Below are 18,469 nucleotides of genomic sequence, written 5' to 3' on the forward strand. Positions count from 1 at the left end.
CGTCTACCTGTTCAGTCACCTTCTCAAAGAACTCAATAAGGTTTGTGAGGCATGACCTACCCTTCACAAAGCCATGCTGACTATCCCTGATCATATTATTCCTATCTAGATGATTATAAATCTTGTCTCTTATAATCCCCTCCAAGACTTTACCCACTACAGACGTGAGGCTCACCGTTCTATAGTTGCCGGGGTTGTCTCTGCTCCCCTTTTTGAACAAAGGGACCACATTTGCTGTCCTCCAGTCCTCTGGCACTATTCCTGTAGCCAATGATGACATAAAAATCAAAGCCAAAGGTCCAGCAATCTCTTCCCTGGCCTCCCAGAGAATCCTAGGATAAATCCCATCAGGTCCCGGGGACTTATCTATTTTCAGCCTGTCCAGAATTGCCAACACCTCTTCCCTACGTACCTCAATGCCATCTATTCTATTAGCCTGGGGCTCAGCATTCTCCTCCACAACATTATCTTTTTCCTGAGTGAATACTGACGAAAAATATTCATTTAGTATCTCGCCTATCTCTTCAGACTCCACACACAATTTCCCATCCCTGTCCTTGACTGGTCCTACTCTTTCCCTAGTCATTCGCTTATTCCTGACATACCTATAGAAAGCTTTTGGGTTTTCCTTGATCCTTCCTGCCAAATACTTCTCATGTCCCCTCCTTGCTCGTCTTAGCTCTCTCTTTAGATCCTTCCTCGCTACCTTGTAACTATCCATCGCCCCAACCGAAACTTCACACTTCATCTTCACATAGGCCTCCTTCTTCCTCTTAACAAGAGATTCCACTTCCTTGGTAAACCACGGTTCCCTCGCTCGACGCCTTCCTCCCTGTCTGACCGGTACATACTTATCAAGAACACGCAGTAGCTGATCCTTGAACAAGCCCCACTTATCCAGTGTGCCCAACACTTGCAGCCTACTTCTCCACGTTATCCACCCCCCCCCCCCCCCCCCCCCAAGTCACGTCTAATGGCATCATAATTGCCCTTCCCCCAGCTATAACTCTTGCCCTGCGGTGTATACTTATCCCTTTCCATCATTAACGTAAACGTCACCGAATTGTGGTCACTGTCCCCAAAGTGCTCTCCTACCTCCAAATCCAACACCTGGCCTGGTTCATTACCCAAAACCAAATCCAACGTGGCCTCGCCTCTTGTTGGCCTGTCAACATATTGTTTCAGGAAACCCTCCTGCACACACTGTACAAAAAACGACCCATCTATTGTACTCGAACTATATCTTTTCCAGTCAATATTTGGAAAGTTAAAGTCTCCCATAATAACTACCCTGTTACTTTCGCTCATATCCAGAATCATCTTCGCCATCCTTTCTTCTACATCCCTAGAACTATTAGGAGGCCTATAAAAAACTCCCAACAGGGTGACCTCTCCTTTCCTGTTTCTAACTTCAGCCCATACTACCTCGGAAGAAGAGTCCCCATCTAGCATCCTCTCCGCCACCGTAATACTGCTCTTGATTAGCAGCGCCACACCTCCCCCTCTTTTGCCTCCTTCTCTGAGCTTACTAAAACAACTAAACCCCGGAACCTGCAACATCCATTCCTGTCCCTGCTCTATCCATGTCTCCGAAATGGCCACAACATCGAAGTCCCAGGTACCAACCCATGCTGCCAGTTCCCCTACCTTGTTTCGTATACTCCTGGCATTGAAGTAGACACACCTCAAACCACCTACCTGAACACAGGCCCCCTCCTGCGACGTCAAATCTGTGCTCCTGACCTCTATACTCTCATTCTCCCTTACCCTAAAACTACAATCCAGGTTCCCATGCCCCTGCTGCATTAGTTTAAACCCCCCCAAAGAGCACTAACAAATCTCCCCCCCCAGGATATTTGTGCCCCTCAGGTTCAGATGTAGACCATCCTGTCTGTAGAGGTCCCACCTTCCCCAGAAAAAGCCCCAGTTATCCAGAAATCTGAATCCCTCCCGCCTGCACCATCCCTGTAGCCACGTGTTTAAATGCTCTCTCTCCCTGTTCCTCATCTCATTATCACGTGGCACGGGCAACAACCCAGAGATAACAACTCTGTTTGTTCTAGTTCTGAGCTTCCATCCTAGCTCCCTGAAAGCCTGCCTGACATCCTTGTCCCCTTTCCTACCTATGTCGTTAGTGCCAATGTGGACCACGACTTGGGGCTGCTCCCCCTCCCCCCTAAGGACCCGGAAAACACGATCCGAGACTTGCAAGTCCACCCAGTGTGGGGCATGGTCTGACACCACAATTGCTGAATATTCAGCATCTGCCACCTCAGCCAGCAGCGTTTTGTCCAACACAAAGAAGTCTATCCAGGAATACACCTTATGCACATGGGAGTAGAATGAAAACTCCTTACACCTTGGCCTCCCAAATTTCCACCCTTTGGAAAATGTGTTTAGAAAATTAACTTTAGACGGCGATTTTCTGAACCTTGGTTTCCAGTGCATGCTTCAAGGATTGAACAAACTTTCCCGCTAAACCATTCACGGATGGATGGTAAGACGCTGATCCACCCCCCCACACACAACATAAACCCCCGCAGCTCCTTTGCCATAGCTGATATCTTCCCTTAACAAATTCCGATATAACAACCTAACCCCAACAGAACTGAAAAAACGGAAAGAAAACAAGCAAAACCCCCGAAATAAGTCCGAACAATGCAAACTCAAAGTTTTACAAAACATAGTAAAGTTCTCCTCAGTCAAAGTTTAATGTCCTCCTTCGCCTGTCAGTCTATTCTCCTTCATAAAGTCTGCTGCGTCCTCCAATGAGACAAAGTACAACTCCCGGTCCCCGGTCACGCATAGGCAGGTCAGGTCCAGTAATCCGAATTTTATGCCCTTCTCGTAGTGTCACCTTAACCTTATTAAAGCTTGCCCTCCTCGCCGCGAGCTCTGCTCCCAGGTCCTGGTACACCTGAATCTCGACATCTTCCCACGTACATCACCTCGTCTGCCTGGCCCACTTCATAATGTGTTTCTTGTCCAGGAACCAATGTAATTGTACCACCATCACCCTCGGTGGCTCAGCCCCCTGGGGCTTGCGCGTCAATGAAATGAAATGAAATGAAATTCGCTTATTGTCACAAGTAGGCTTCAAATTAAGTTACTGTGAAAAGCCCCTCGTTGCCACATTCCGGCGCCTGTTCGGGGAGGCTAGTACGGGAATTGAACCTGCGCTGCTGGCCTGCCTTGGTCTGCTTTCAAAGCCAGCTATTTAGCCCTGTGCTAAACCAATGCCCTGTGGGCACGATCCACCTCCAACGGTCGATCAAACGCACATTCTTCCTGCAGCTTCTCCAGCATCTGATCCTTCGATTCCCCCCGGCAGACCCACGATCCAAATGTTCTGCCTCCGAAAACGATTTTCCAAGTCCTCCACTTACTCCAGCAGCCTCTTCTGCTGGTCACGCAGCAGCCCAATCTCTGCTGCCATCGGGGTAGTCTGTTCCTCATGTTCCTCCGTCTGTTCCTCCAACCTCTGATCGCTTGTCCCTGGGCAGCCAGCCTCGACTCCACGCAGTTAACCACCGCCTTGATCGAGTTCACCACCCGGGACAGGTCCTCCGCACTCTCCTTCCGTTGTTGGGTGAACTTCTCATTTAAGGACCATTCAACTGGTCCATCGACCACTGGTCGTCCGCCATCTCCACGTGCATCATCTGCTCCTTCTCGCCACCACAGCCTGGTTCATTCTTTTCCGATTACTTCTGGGTGGCAGCTCCATAAACTAGGGGTCAATTTCTTCTGTTCTTACTTCTGCACCTTTCCTCTACAAAATTTGTGCAACAATCTGCGTAAAGGCCACAAAAAGACCACCATGAGCAAGAGCTGCCAAATGTGTGACTGCTCACTCCATGGTCGCCCCCGAAAGTTCCAAAAGCATATGTCAAACTAACACATGACTTGTGGAAAAAAATACTTTCTTCAAAGGTAAACATTGTGTCAGCAAGTGAAAGATGGAAAAATATTGAGTACTAAGAAGGGCGGGTTGCATCTAAACTGGAGAGGCATAAATATCCTGGCTGCGAGGTTTGCTAGTGTCACACGGGAGGGTTTAAACTAGTAAGGCAGGGGGTTGGGTACCGGAGCAATAGGTCAGAAAGTGAAAAAAAATGAGTGAGAACTAAGAAATAGGGCCACTATGGCTCTGAGGAAGAGCAGACAGGGAGATGTTGCTGAAAACAGCGGGACTGGTGGCTTGAAGTGCATTTGTTTTAATGCAAGAAGTATAACTGGTAAGGCAGATGAACTTAGAGCTTGGATTAGCACTTGGAACTATGATGTTGTTGCCATTACAGAGACCTAGTGGAGGGAAGGACAGGATTGGCAGCTAAACGTTACAGGATTTAGATGTTTCAGGTGGGACAGAGGAGGAGGTAAAAGGGGTGGAGGAATTGCGCTCCTGGTTAGGGAGAATAGAACAACTGTACTGCAGAAGGACACCTCAGAGAGCAGCGAGGCTATATGGGTAGATATCAGGAATAAGAAGGGTGCAGTCACAATGTTGGGGGTTTACTACAGGCCTCCCAACAGCCAGCGGGAAATAGAGGAGCAGATAGGTAGACAGATTTTGGAAAGGAGTAAAAGCATCAGGGTTGTTGTGAAGGGAGACTTTAACTTCCCCAATATTTACTGGACTCACTTAGTGCTAGGGGCTTAGACAGGGCAGAGTTTGACAGGAGCATCCAGGAGGGCTTCTTAAACAATATGAAGTGAAATGTCACAAGTAGGCTTCAAATGAAGTTACTGTGAAAAGCCCCTAGTCGCCACATTCCGGCGCCTGTTTGGGGAGGCTGGTACACGAATTGAACCGTGCTGCTGGCCTGCCTTAGTCTGCTTTCAAAGCCAGTGATTTAGCCCTGTGCAAAATCAACCACCCTATGTAGATAGTCCAATTAGGAAGGGGCGGTACTGGACCTGAGCCCGCCCAGGTGGTAGAGGTTTCAGCAGGAGAGCATTTCGGCAACAGTGACCACAATTCAGTAAGTTGTAAAGTGGTGGACAGGATAAGAGTGGTCCCTAGGGTGAATGTGCTAACTTGGGGGAAGGCTAATTATAACAATATTAGGCGGGAACTGAAGAACCTAGATTGGGGGCGGATGTTTGAGGGTAAATCAACATCTGACATGTGGGAGGCTTTCAAATGTCAGTTGAAAGGAATTCAGGACCGGGATGTTTCTGTGAGGAAGAAGGGTAAATATGGCAAATTTCATGATCCTTGGAGAACAAGGGACATCGTAGGCCTCATCAAAAGGGAAAAGGAGGCATTTGTCAGGGCTGGAAGGCTGGGAACAGACAAAGCCTGTGTGGAATACAAGGAAAATAGGAAGGAACTTAAGCAAGGAGTCAGGAGGGCTAAAAGGGCTCACGAAAAGTCATTGAAAAATAGGGCTACGGAAAATCCCAAGGCTTTTTACACATACATAAAAAGCAAGAGGGTAGCCAGGTAAAGGGTTGGCCCACTGAAGGATAGGCAAGGGAATCTATGTGTGGAACCAGAGGAAATGGGTGAGATACGAAATGAATACTTTGCATCAGGATTCACCAAAGGATCGGAAGGTGAAAAAAGTGAGGGAGAACTAGGGAATAGGGCCAGTATGGCTCTGCAGAAAATGTTGCTGAAAATAGCAGGACCAGTGGCCTGAAGTGCATATGTTTTAATGCAAGAAGTATAACAGGTAAGTCAGATGAACTTAGAGCTTGGATTAGTACTTGGAACTATGATGTTGTTGCCATTACAGAGACCTGGTTGAGGGAGGGACATGATTGGCAGCTAAATATTCCAGGATTTAGATGTTTCAGGCAGGATGGGGGGGGATGTAAAATGGGTGGAAGAGTTGCGCTACGGGTTAGGGAGAATATCACAGCTGTACTGCAGCTGGATACCTCAGAGACCAGCGAGGCTATACAGATAGAGATCAGGAATAAGAAGGGTGCAGTAACAATGCCTCCAAACAGCCAGCAGGAGACAGAGCAGCAGGTTGGTAGACAGATTTGGGAAAGGAGTAAAAGTTGTGATGGGAGACTTCAACTTCCCCAATATTGCCTGGGACTCACTTAGTGCTAGGGGCTTAGACGGGGCAGAGTTTGTAAGGAGCATCCAGGAGCGCTTCTTAAAACAATATGTAGATAGTCCAACTAGGCAAGGGGCTGCACTGGACCTGGGGAATGAACCCGGCCAGGTGATAGACGTTTCAGTAGGGGAGAATTTTGGGAACAGTGACCACACTTCAGTAAGTTTTAAAGTGCTGGTGTACAAGGATAAGAGTGGTCCTATGGTGAATGTGCTAAATTGGGGAAGGCCGATTACAACAATATTAGGAAGGAACTAAAGAACATAGATTGGGGGCAGATGTTTGAGGGCAAATCAATATTTGACATGTGGGAGGCTTTCAAATGTCAGTTGAAAGGAATCCAGGACCGGCATGTTCCTGTGAGGAAGAAGGATAAATATGGCAAATTTCGGGAACCCTGGATAACAAGAGATATTGTCAGCCTCGTCAAAAAGAAAAAGGAGGCATTTGTCAGGGCTAGAAGGCCGGGAACAGACTATGTGGAATATAAGGAAAGTAGGAAGGAACTTAAGCAAGGAGTCAGGAGGGCCTAAAGGGGTCACGAAAAGTCATTGAAAAATAGGGTTAATGAAAATCCCAAAGCTTTTTACACGTATATAAAAAGCAAGAGGGTAGCCAGGGAAAGGGTTGGCCAACTGAAAGATAGGGGAGGGAATCGGTGTGTGGAGCCAGAGGAAATGGGCAAGGTACTAAATGAGTACTTTGCATCAGTATTCACCAATGAGAAGGAATTGGTGGATGTTGAGTCTAGAGAAGGGTGTGGATAGCCTGGGTCACATTGAGATTCAGAAAGAGTGTTGGGTGCCTTGATAAATATTAAGGTGGATAAGTCCCCAGAGCTTGATGGGATCAACCCCAGAATACTGAAGGAGTCGAGAGAGGAAATTGCTGAGGCCTAGACAGAAATCTTTGGATCCTCACTGCCTTCAGGTGATGTCTCAGAGGACTGGAGAATAGCCAATGTTGTTCCTTTGTTTAAGAAGGGTAGCAAGGATAATCCAGACGTCAGTGGTAGGGAAACTACTGGAGAGAATTCTTGGAGACAGGATCTACTCCCATTTGGAAGCAAGTGAACGTATTAGCGAGAGGCAGCGCGGTTTTGTGAAGGAGAGGTCATGTCTCACTAATTTGAGAGTTTTTCGAGGAGGTCACAAAGAAGATTGATGCAGGTAGGGCAGCGGATGTTGTCTATATGGACTTCAGTAAGGCCTTTGACAAGGTCCCTCATGGCAGACTGGTGCAAAAGGTGAAGTCATACGGGATCAGAGGTGAGCTGGCAAGATGGATACAGTACTGGCTTGGTCATAAAAGGCAGAGTAGGAGTAATGGAAGGGTGCTTTTCTGATTGGAGGGCTGTGACTAGTGGTATTCCGCAGGGATCAGTGCTGGGGCCTTTGCTGTTCGTAGTATATATAAATGATTTGGAGGAAAATGTAACTCATCTGATTAGTAAGTTTGCGGACAACGCAAAGGTTGAACAAACAAAGAACAAAGAAATGTACAGCACAGGAACAGGCCCTTCGGCCCTCCAAGCCCGTGCCGACCATACTGCCCGACTAAACTACAATCTTCTACACTTCCTGGGTCCGTATCCTTCTATTCCCATCCTATTCATATATTTGTCAAGATGCCCCTTAAATGTCCCTATCGTCCCTGCTTCCACTACCTCCTCCGGTAGCGAGTTCCAGGTACCCACTACCCTCTGCGTAAAAAACTTGCCTCGTACATCTACTCTAAACCTTGCCCCTCTCACCTTAAACCTATGCCCCCTAGTAATTGACCCCTCTACCCTGGGGAAAAGCCTCTGACTATCCACTCTGTCTATGCCCCTCATAATTTTGTATACCTCTATCAGGTCGCCCCTCAACCTCCTTCGTTCCAGTGAGAACAAACCGAGTTTATTCAACCGCTCCTCATAGCTTATGCCCTCCATACCAGGCAACATTCTGGTAAATCTCTTCTGCACCCTCTCTAAAGCCTCCACATCCTTCTGGTAGTGTGGCGACCAGAATTGAACACTATACTCCAAGTGTGGCCTAACTAAGGTTCTATACAGCTGCAACATGACTTGCCAATTCTTATACTCAATGCCCCGGCCAATGAAGGCCAGCATGCCGTATGCCTTCTTGACTACCTTCTCCACCTGTGTTGCCCCTTTCAATGACCTGTGGACCTGTACTCCTAGATCTCTTTGACTTTCAATACTCTTGAGGGTTCTACCATTCACTGTATATTCCCTACCTGCATTAGACCTTCCAAAATGCATTACCTCACATTTGTCCGGATTAAACTCCATCTGCCACCTCTCCGCCCAAGTCTCCAGACAATCTAAATCCTGCTGTATCCTCAGACAGTCCTCATCGCTATCCGCAATTCCACCAACCTTTGTGTCGTCTGCAAACTTACTAATCAGACCAGTTACATTTTCCTCCAAATCATTTATATATACTACGAACAACAAAGGTCCCAGCACTGATCCCTGCGGAACACCACTAGTCACAGCCCTCCAATCAGAAAAGCACCCTTCCATTGCTACTCTCTGCCTTCAATGACCTAGCCAGTTCTGTATCCACTTTGCCAGTTCACCCCTGATCCCGTGTGACTTCACCTTTTGTACTAGTCTACCATGAGGGACCTTGTCAAAGGCCTTACTGAAGTCCATATAGACAACATCTACTGCCCTACCTGCATCAATCATCTTAGTGACCTCCTCGAAAAACTCTATCAAGTTAGTGAGACACGACCTCCCCTTCACAAAACCGTGCTGCCTCTCACTAATACGTCCATTTGCTTCCAAATGGGAGTAGATCCTGTCTCTAAGAATTCTCTCCAGTAATTTCCCTACCACTGACGCAAGGCTCACCGGCCTGTAGTTCCCGGGATTATCCTTGCTACCCTTCTTAAACAGAGGAACAACATTGGCTATTCTCCAGTCCTCCGGGACATCCCCCGAAGACAGCGAGGATCCAAAGATTTCTGTCAAGGCCTCAGCAATTTCCTCTCCAGCCTCCTTCAGTATTCTGGGGTAGATCCCATCAGGCCCTGGGGACTTATCTACCTTAATATTTTTTAAGACACCCAACACCTCGTCTTTGTGGATCACAATGTCACCCAGGCTATCTACACACCCTTCTCCAGACTCAACATCTACCAATTCCTTCTCTTTGGTGAATACTGATGCAAAGTATTCGTTTAGTACCTCGCCCATTTCCTCTGGCTCCACACATAGATTCCCTTGCCTATCCTTCAGTGGGCCAACCCTTTCCCTGGCTACCCTCTTGCTTTTTATGTACGTGTAAAAAGCCTTGGGATTTACCTTAACACTATTTGCTAATGACTTTTCGTGACCCCTTCTAGCCCTCCTGACTCCTTGCTTAAGTTCCTTCCTACTTTCCTTATATGCCACACAGGCTTCGTCTGTTCCCGGCCTTTTAGCCCTGACAAATGCCTCCTTTTTCTTTTTGACGAGGCCTACAATATCACTCGTCATCCAAGGTTCCCGAAAATTGCCGTATTTACCTTTCTTCCTCACAGGAACATGCCGGTCCTGTATTCCTTTCAACTGACACTTGAAAGCCTCCCACATGTCAGATGTTGATTTGCCCTCAAACATCCGCCCCCAATCTATGTTCTTCAGTTCCCGCCTAATATTGTTATAATTAGCCTTCCCCCAATTTAGCACATTCATCCTCGGACCACTCTTATCCTTGTCCACCAGTACCTTAAAACTTACTGAATTGTGGTCACTGTTACCGAAAGGCTCCCCTACTGAAACATCTACCACCTGGCCGGGCTCATTCCCCAATACCAGGTCCAGTACCGCCCCTTCCCTAGTTGGACTGTGTCCATATTGTTTTAAGAAGCCCTCCTGGATGCTCCTTACAAACTCCGCCCCGTCTAAGCCCCTGGCACTAAGTGAGTCCCAGTCAATATTGGGGAAGTTGAAGTCTCCCATCACCACAACCCTGTTGTTTTTACTCTTTTCCAAAATCTGTCTACCTATCTGCTCCTCTATCTCTCGCTGGCTGTTGGTGGAATTGCGGATAGCAATGAGGACTATCAGGACTGTCAGATGATACAGCAGGATTTAGATCGTTTGGGGACTTGGGCGGAGAGATGGCAGATGGAGTTTAATCCGGACGAATGTGAGGTAATGCATTTTGGAAGGTCTAAAAGAGGTAGGGAATATAGAGTGAATGGTAGAACCCTCAAGAGTATCGACAGTTGGAGATCTAGGTGTACAAGTCCACAGGTCACTGAAAGTGGCAACACAGGTGGAGAAGGTAGTCATGAAGACATACGGCATGCTTGCCTTCATTGGCTGGGGCATTGAATATAAAAATTGGCAAGTCATGTTGCAGCTGTAGAGAACCTTAGTTAGGCCATACTTGGGAGTATAGTGTTCAATTCTGGTCGCCACATTACCAGAAGGATGTTGAGGCTTTGGAGAGGGTGCAGAAGAGATTTACCAGGATGTTGCCTGGTATGGAGGGCATTAGCTATGAGAAGAGGTTGAATAAACTCGATTTGTTCTCACTGGAATGTCGGAGGTTGAGGGGCGACTTGATAGAGGTCTACAAAATTATGGGGCATAGAGAGAGTGGATAGTCAGAGACTTTTTCCCAGTTAGAGGGGTCAATTACTAGGGGGCATAGGTTTCAGGTGCGAGGGGCAAGGTTTAGAAGAGATGTACGAGGCAAGTTTTTACACAGAGGGTAGTGGGTGCCTGGAACTCGCTGCCAGAGGGGCTGGTGGAAGCAGGGACGATAGTGACGTTTAAGGGGCGTCTTGACAAATACATGAATAGGATGGGAATAGAGGGATACGGACCCCAGAAGTGTGCAAGATTTTATTTTAAACGGGCAGCATGGTCGGCGCAGGCTTGGTGGGTCGAGGGCCTGTTCCTGTGCTGTACTTTTCTTTGTTCTTTGTGCCAATGTAGGGCCCTCATTATAATGACACTGAAAATGACATTTATTGCCTTCTGTTTCCCTTTACTATCGTATGGTCGTCTGGTACAAAATGGCTCTGGAGAGATTCACGTTGTGGAGCCTTTTTTTTTAAAAAAAAGTAATCTTTCTTGTCACAAGTAGGCTTACATTAACACTGCAATGAAGTTAGTGTGAAAATTCCCTAGTCGGCACACTCCGGCGCCTGTTCGGGTACACGAGGGAGAATTCAGAATGTCCAAATTACCTAACGGCATGTCTTTCGGGACTTGCGGAAGGAATCGGAGCACCCGGAGGAAACCCACGCAGACATGGGGAGAACATGCAGACTCCGCACAGACAGTGACCCAAGCTGGGAATCACACCTGGGACCCTGGAGTTGTGAAGCAACAGTGCTATCCACTGTGCTATCGTGCAGCCCCTTGACCCATAACAATGAAAGCACAACTCAGACCCCAAATACTACACTTTTTGTGGATATAAATTGTTCACCAATTTATTTTAAGGTCTTCTTAATGCATTAGTATTTTTTATTGGGAAGTACAGACCCTTATTTGGAGGGAGGGAGGTGCCAATCAGTAAAATCCAAACCATCTCTGTTTGAAATTTACTGATACCATCATCATGAGAGTTCACCCACCACAAATCTTTTTGAAGACGCAACTGACCAGCAGATTAACTTGACCAGACATATCAACATCATGGCCAGGAGCAGTGCAAAAGTAGGGTGATCTGAAGGTGGCTCATCACCTAATCCCTCAAACCCTCACAAACATCGGCATCATGGATAGAAGCCTTGTGAACTCTGAGGAGGATAGTGTAGAACTTCAAAAGGACATAGGCAAGTTGAAGGAATAAGCAGAAAAGTGGAGTTGAAATTCAATAGTGTGAAAGGAGTAGGTTTGGAAACTAAAAGGTACAATTCTAAAGGGGGTGCAGGAACAGAGAGACCAGCGTGGATATGGACAAAAGTAATTAAAGGTGGGAGGACAGGTTGACAGAGCGGTTAATAAGGTATAAAGTTCCTTAGCTTTATTAATAGAGGCATGGAGTACAAAAGCAAGGTGGTTATGTTAAACCTGTATAAAACACTAGTTTGGCCTCAACTAGGAGTATTGTATTCAGTTCAAGGCAACACACTTTAGTAGGATGCGAAGGCATTGGAGGGGGTGGGGAGAAGATTTATGAGAATAGTTCTCAGGATGAGGAACTTCAGTTATGGAGATAGATAAGAGAACACTTTTCCTTGGAGATGGTTGAGGGAAGATTTGGTAAGTGTTATTTAAAATCAGAAGGGGGCTGGATTCACTGCCACAGAAACTGCAGCAATTCACGGTAACAGCACAGCACCATCAGAGGATATACATGGATAGGCCTATGTGCAGCCTTGCCAAAGTCACCCAAATCACACAAATACAAAAAACTGTAAACTGAATAAGAAGTCTTACAACACCAGGTTAAAGTCCAACAGGCTTGTTTCGATGTCACTAGCTTTCGGAGCGCTGCTCCGTCCTCTCAGCTTGTCTCCTCGTCCTGGGCTACATCCCAGTCATCAACACAGGACTTCATTTTTAACAATAAGTCCTTCTAAAATACACCAATACATAACTTTCCTTTCATCTATACAACTGCAAACTATTCAATGGCATTGAAATATCAGGTGCACTCTCTTTAATAAATCAATGCTGATTGCCTATGATTAGACTGTTATTTTCTAATCTGCCCATGATGTTACAGACGCCTCGTCAGCCATCAACAATGGCCAAGAGATTGAAGCAGCGCGTTTTAAGACAGTGCACAAAGATCGATTCGTTCCGGGAGTGATAATATAAGAAATAGGGCTTGGTTATTTTATAAACATCCTTTATTAAAACAAAAAGAAAACAATATTGAAACCTTTAAGCTTCACACTGACACTAACAGATTACATGCAGTTTCTTAACCTTAACATTAGTTACCATCAAACAGCACTTTTCACAAATACAGCTCTCATCCCACTTACACATTCAGGCAAAGGCAACACTTGCATTGAGGAGGCAATATTTCTCCTTTTAGGGACATTTGTTCAGAACCCTTTTCTAAAGCCTTCTCTCTGGCGTTTTCCTAACAGCTTCAAAGGCTGCTTGCATCCTTCTCCCTTTGCCTGTTCCAAATCAAGACTCTCTCTCTCCCCAAGCTCCGCCCAGCCCTTCAAACAAAGGTCCCCTTCTGGCATGTCCAGACTGGAACTATCAACTGTAATTTGGACTGCTTGATTGCCCACTCCCATTTACAAAAAAGACAAGAACTATGCCATTCATATGCAACTCCCTTTCCATTAACGGACAAATAGGTCATCAGACACTGTAATGGGATAATGGCTTGTCAAACAAGGTTGTCCTGAATGACAATGGATCTTGAGCAGATCATCCTGGTTGTACGGGGTATCCTGGTAACGAGGTTACGTCAGAATGAGACCATGGTAACTCAGGCTATGGTTGTATCCTTCCGAGTCTGCAGCTAGCAGTCTTCTCTTTAAGTCTGTTTAACCCCTAAATTGCCTGCTACATTCTGGACCCAAGTTGCAAATATCTCCCTATCATGACAATGAGCTGATCCTATCTTTTCAACTCATGGATCACATGATTGCAAAGATCACTTCAGCATCAACATTTTTTTGTGACCACCTTGCATGGAAAGGGGTTTTCCATTAAGGTGAAAATTATGCTTCAATGGATTCAAGGCAAATGCTACTTCTGGCAAAACTCATGGAAAAAACATCATCCACTTGCACTCAATTTCATTGGAAACACTCACCATGTACTTGTATCCACATCATACTTGTACAGGTCATCAGTAAGGCCATACTTGTTCGCACTGACAGCTTTGTATCCACCATGAATGTAAATTCCCCTTGACTCGGGGTCGAAAACACTGCTGTGACCATATCCTCCTTGAACCAAGGCCCCATTTGTTTGCTGTATATACCATGTATTTTTACCTGTTTTCAGAAAAAAATGCATATTATTCAAAGTCATATCCTCAAACACAATCAACATTCATGTTGAATCTTGAAATATAATGGGTCTACATCACAACAGAAAAGGAGGTAAAGTTACGCAGGAGTTGCCTGCTAATAATTAAATGCCAAGTCCCTTTCCCCTGCTTTCTCAGCATAGCCTTTCATTTTCTTCGAAAAGGATTAAACGCAGCAGGGTTTTTTTTTCCAAGCAAGTCATTTTCAACATGAAATTATACTCAGACCAGCCCCACTGTGCACTACTGGGCCTTAATTTCCTCAATGAAACAGGAAAGCCAACAGCACAGAACTGCAGACAAGCGAACTTGAGAGGTAGGTCAATTTAGTAGGGGGTTCCGATGGTGGTCAGGGGAGGCAGTGTCTCCAATAACCGATAGGCAACATGGAGCTTGTTGGGCCTGGAAGAAACAGAATGCTGTGAAGGTACTTGCTTCATGGATTCGGTCCTTTTTCATCTGCTGGGTACCCAGCCATTTGCAGCCGAAAATAAAATTGTGGTTAAAATTAAGGCAGGCAGTTTTATTAAAATGCTTCAAGTGACTGACCCACCTTTTGAAAACTGATTGGTCACCCTCAGACCAATTATCTAAAAACAAGAAGAGCGCCAGTGCTGATCACTGGTATTTTCCCTAGTAACCATTGTGGTTATGTTACATGACACTAAAGTGTCAACAGACTATCTAACATTATTGCTTTTTTAACACCCAATCCATCTTTGCCCAACGTATACACAGTTAGCATCTGTAATAGGTTTTGCTGGATTGTGACTGCACTAATTAGTGACTAGAATTTATTTTTACAGATTCATGTTGCAGACCATATGTCTTAAATTTTAACTTATGACTCCTTCCCCCATCCACCTTCTTGAGAGTGAAGATTTGGCCCAATGTTTTCACTCCCCACACTGCACTTCTGCACAATCCCCTTGGCCTTTAATATGAACTCTGTTTCAATAATGGCTTGTGGTAAAGTACTCCACAATCTAACCATTCTTGCTGTAAAAATAAATTCTAGTCACTAATTAGTGCAGTCACAATCCAGCAAAACCCATTACAAATGCTAACTGTGTATACGTTGGGCAAAGATGGATTGGATGTACAAAAGCAAGGTAGTTAGGTAGTCTGTTGACACTTAGTGTCATGTAACATAACCACAATGGTTACTAGGGAAAATACCAGTAATCAGCACTGGTTCGCAGTTCCTTCAAGAAAGACAGAATTCTCCAAGTGCTCAATTTAATATTTAAAATAAAACACTCCCTTATCCACATAAACCAAATGAATCCACTGAATCCCCAGCAAACCTTTTCCCAAAACTCATCTTTGGAACATGGCCATTTCACAATCTTATGGAAGAGTAACTTTGCTTGTTCGTCCATTCTAAGTTTATCTATGGGCTAGACTAGGTTCCAAAGTGATCTCAACAAAGATTCCAATGAACCAACTGCCCAAATCACACCACCTGCAGACAAAATCATGATCCAAGCAGAAAATGCTCCACATCAGCCAGCAACACCAATGAGCTCATCATTTTTCACCTTGCCAACACATGCCATTTAGAGGTCTGACCAATGCCATGAAGAATGGTTGATGCAATATGTTCAGATTGATTTGAAAATATGATTAAATGGCCTTTTGTTGAAGGTTTGCACATTTGGAAGCATTTAAAATATTAGAGAAATCCTGGAAAACAGAGTCCCAGTAAAATAAATTTTGCTTTTGATATAATGCAATTATGAAGCAATCAGATCTAGAAGTAACATTCCAGCTAATAAACTGGAGCCTGACTTTTACACGTTACTTAAAGAGGCATGCGTCAGTTAAGCATACAGCGCTAAATCCAACTACAGTTTTAGCCTGCTCCGAAATAAAGGAACACAATGCCTATATACAATTAAATAGAGGTGGCAAGGTGGCACGGTGGTTAGCACCGCTTCCTGAACAGCACCAGGGACCCGGGTTTAATTCCAGCCTCGAGTGACTGTCTGTGTGAAGTTTTCACTTTCTCTCAGTGTCTGCATGGGTTTCCCCCAGGTGCTCCGGTTTACTCCCACAGTCCAAAGATGTGCAGGTCAGGTGTCCAAAAAGTTAGGTGAGGTTACGGGGATAGGGTGGAGGCGTGGGCTTAAGTGGGGTGTGCTCTAAGAGACGGTGCAGACTCCTTCTGCACTGCAAATTCTATGATTCTATGAAATACTCAATTACTGTACAATTAACAGTTTTCAGGAAAGCAGAGGTAATTTTAAACAAAGTATATTTGTATTGTTAAATATTAAAAATAAGGTATAGATATAAGTGGGTTAATTTATTTCTGTGTAAGGATGGGTAAACCAATTGTTAGATTCATGTTAAACAAAGGTACGTTCATCTGGGTTTTTTTTAGGTTTCGATAAAACTGTGCTTCTATTGTGCTGAGGGGGTTACGGTGTGAAAAGTAAACAAGCTGGGAGAAATATATAGTCATGCTTAGTTACCAAGGGCCCCTTTAGGGTAGGAAAGCTTTTTGGGTAGTTTTGGCTGAATTAATTAGCAGTTGGACCTAGGAAGTGAGAGGGTGAACAGCTCTCAGCTCTGCTTGAAACAGAAAAGCCATTCAATGGTGCATGAAAGCAAGTTCCAGGAAAACTAAAGGGCAGTTAGTTCCAGAAACCAGGGAATGGAAAAGAAGATCCAGGAATATTGAAGTAAAAAGGATCAAAGAGGAACTGCCTTTGGGAATAGAATACTGCTTATGGAAGTTAAAGTCAGACCTGAGAAGAGCTGATGAGGCTGGCTATAGATAAGCCACATATCTGAAACAATCGTACGGTTTGGTGTCCCTGTATTCTGTGTTTGAAGCAGTAGTATTCTACTGGGGTCTGAGGACCTAACTTTGTGTAAAAGTGTTTTGAACAATGGAAATCTGAAAGGCAAGGTGGAAAATCTGTGGCTGGAGTCCTTAAGCAGAAGCTTTGTCTGAAAGCATAGTTGGAAACCTTAAGTTGATTTTTCATGAAAACAGCTGACATAAGACATTGTTTGAAAGAAGATTTGAAAGCCCGCTTTCTGGGAGTGGAGATTGGAAACCCACAAGTGACAATCATCTGGGGGTATTGTGGTAAGAAATCCACAAAAGATCGGTTGAGTGGCGTCGGCCATTTGGTTCAGGAGCGTGGTATCATTTTTGAAAACTATTATAGTCAAACTTTTAATGTTTAACAAATGTTTTTTTTCTTTGTAAACATTGAGGGCCCTTCAGCCTTCAATGTTGCGCCGATCTGTGAAACCACTCTAAAGCCCATCTCCACTATTCTCTATCATCCATATGTCTATCCAATGACCATTTGAATGCCCTTAGTGTTGGCGAGTCCACTACTGTTGCAGGCAGGGCATTCCACACCCTTACTGCTCTCGGAGTAAAGAACCTACCTCTGACCTCTGTCCTATATCTATCTCCCCTCAATTTAAAGCTATGTCCCCTCGTGCAAGACATCATATCCGAGGAAAAAGGCTCTCTGTCCACCCTATCAAATCCTCTGATCATCTTGTATGCCTCAATTAAGTCACCTCTTAACCTTCTTCTCTCTAACGAAAACAGCCTCAAGTCCCTCAGCCTTTCCTCATAAGATCGTCCCTCCATACCAGGTAACATTCTGGTAAATCTCCTCTGCACCCTTTCCAATGCTTCCACATCCTTCCTATAATGCGGCGACCAGAATTGCACGCAATACTCCAAATGCGGCCGCACCAGAGTGTTGTATAGCTGCAACATGACCTCATGGCTCCTAAACTCAATCCCTCTACCAATAAAAGCTAACACACCATACGCCTTCTTACCAACCCTCTCAAACTGGGTGGCAACTTTCAGGGATCTATGTACATGGACACCAAGATCTCTCTGCACATCCACACTGCCAGGAATCTCTTGCCATTAGCCCAGTACTCTGTCTTCCTGTTATTCCTTCCAAAATGAATCACCTCACACTTTTCTGCATTAAACTCCATTTGCCAGCCCTCAGCCCAGCGCGGCAGCTTATTTATGTCCCTCTGTAACTTGTAACATCCTTCCGCACTGTCCAACACTCCACCAACTTTAGTGTCATCTGCAAATTTACTCGCTCATCCTTCTACGCCCTCCTCCAGGTCATTTATAAAAATGACAAACAGCAGTGGCCCCAAAACAGATCCTTGTGGTACACCACTAGTAACTGGACTCCAGTCTGAACATTTCCCATCAACCACCACCCTTGGTCTTCTTCCAGCTAGCCAATTTCTGATCCAAACTGCTAAATCACCCTGAATCCCATGCCTCCGTATTTTCTGCAGTAGCCTACCGTGCGGAACCTTATCAAACGCTTTACTGAAATCCATATACACATCAACTGCTTTACCCTCAACCACCTGTTTGGTCACCTTCTCAAAGAACTCTATAAAGTTTGTGAGGCA

At 45.2% G+C, this 18,469-nt stretch overlaps 1 protein-coding gene across 1 annotated transcript in view; it reads right to left on the bottom strand.

The window, feature by feature from the left end:
- Positions 1 to 18,469, bottom strand: part of atrn (attractin) — a 471,138-nt gene that overhangs the window by 336,272 nt on the left and 116,397 nt on the right. Inside the window, exon 9 of the mRNA XM_072497666.1 lies at positions 13,823 to 14,006. Within this exon, the coding sequence (XP_072353767.1) occupies positions 13,823 to 14,006 (184 nt within the window). The remainder of the gene's footprint in view (positions 1 to 13,822; positions 14,007 to 18,469) is intronic.

Source organism: Scyliorhinus torazame, chromosome 3, assembly GCF_047496885.1.
Source record: "Scyliorhinus torazame isolate Kashiwa2021f chromosome 3, sScyTor2.1, whole genome shotgun sequence".
In the NCBI taxonomy this organism is placed as follows: Eukaryota; Metazoa; Chordata; class Chondrichthyes; order Carcharhiniformes; family Scyliorhinidae; genus Scyliorhinus; species Scyliorhinus torazame.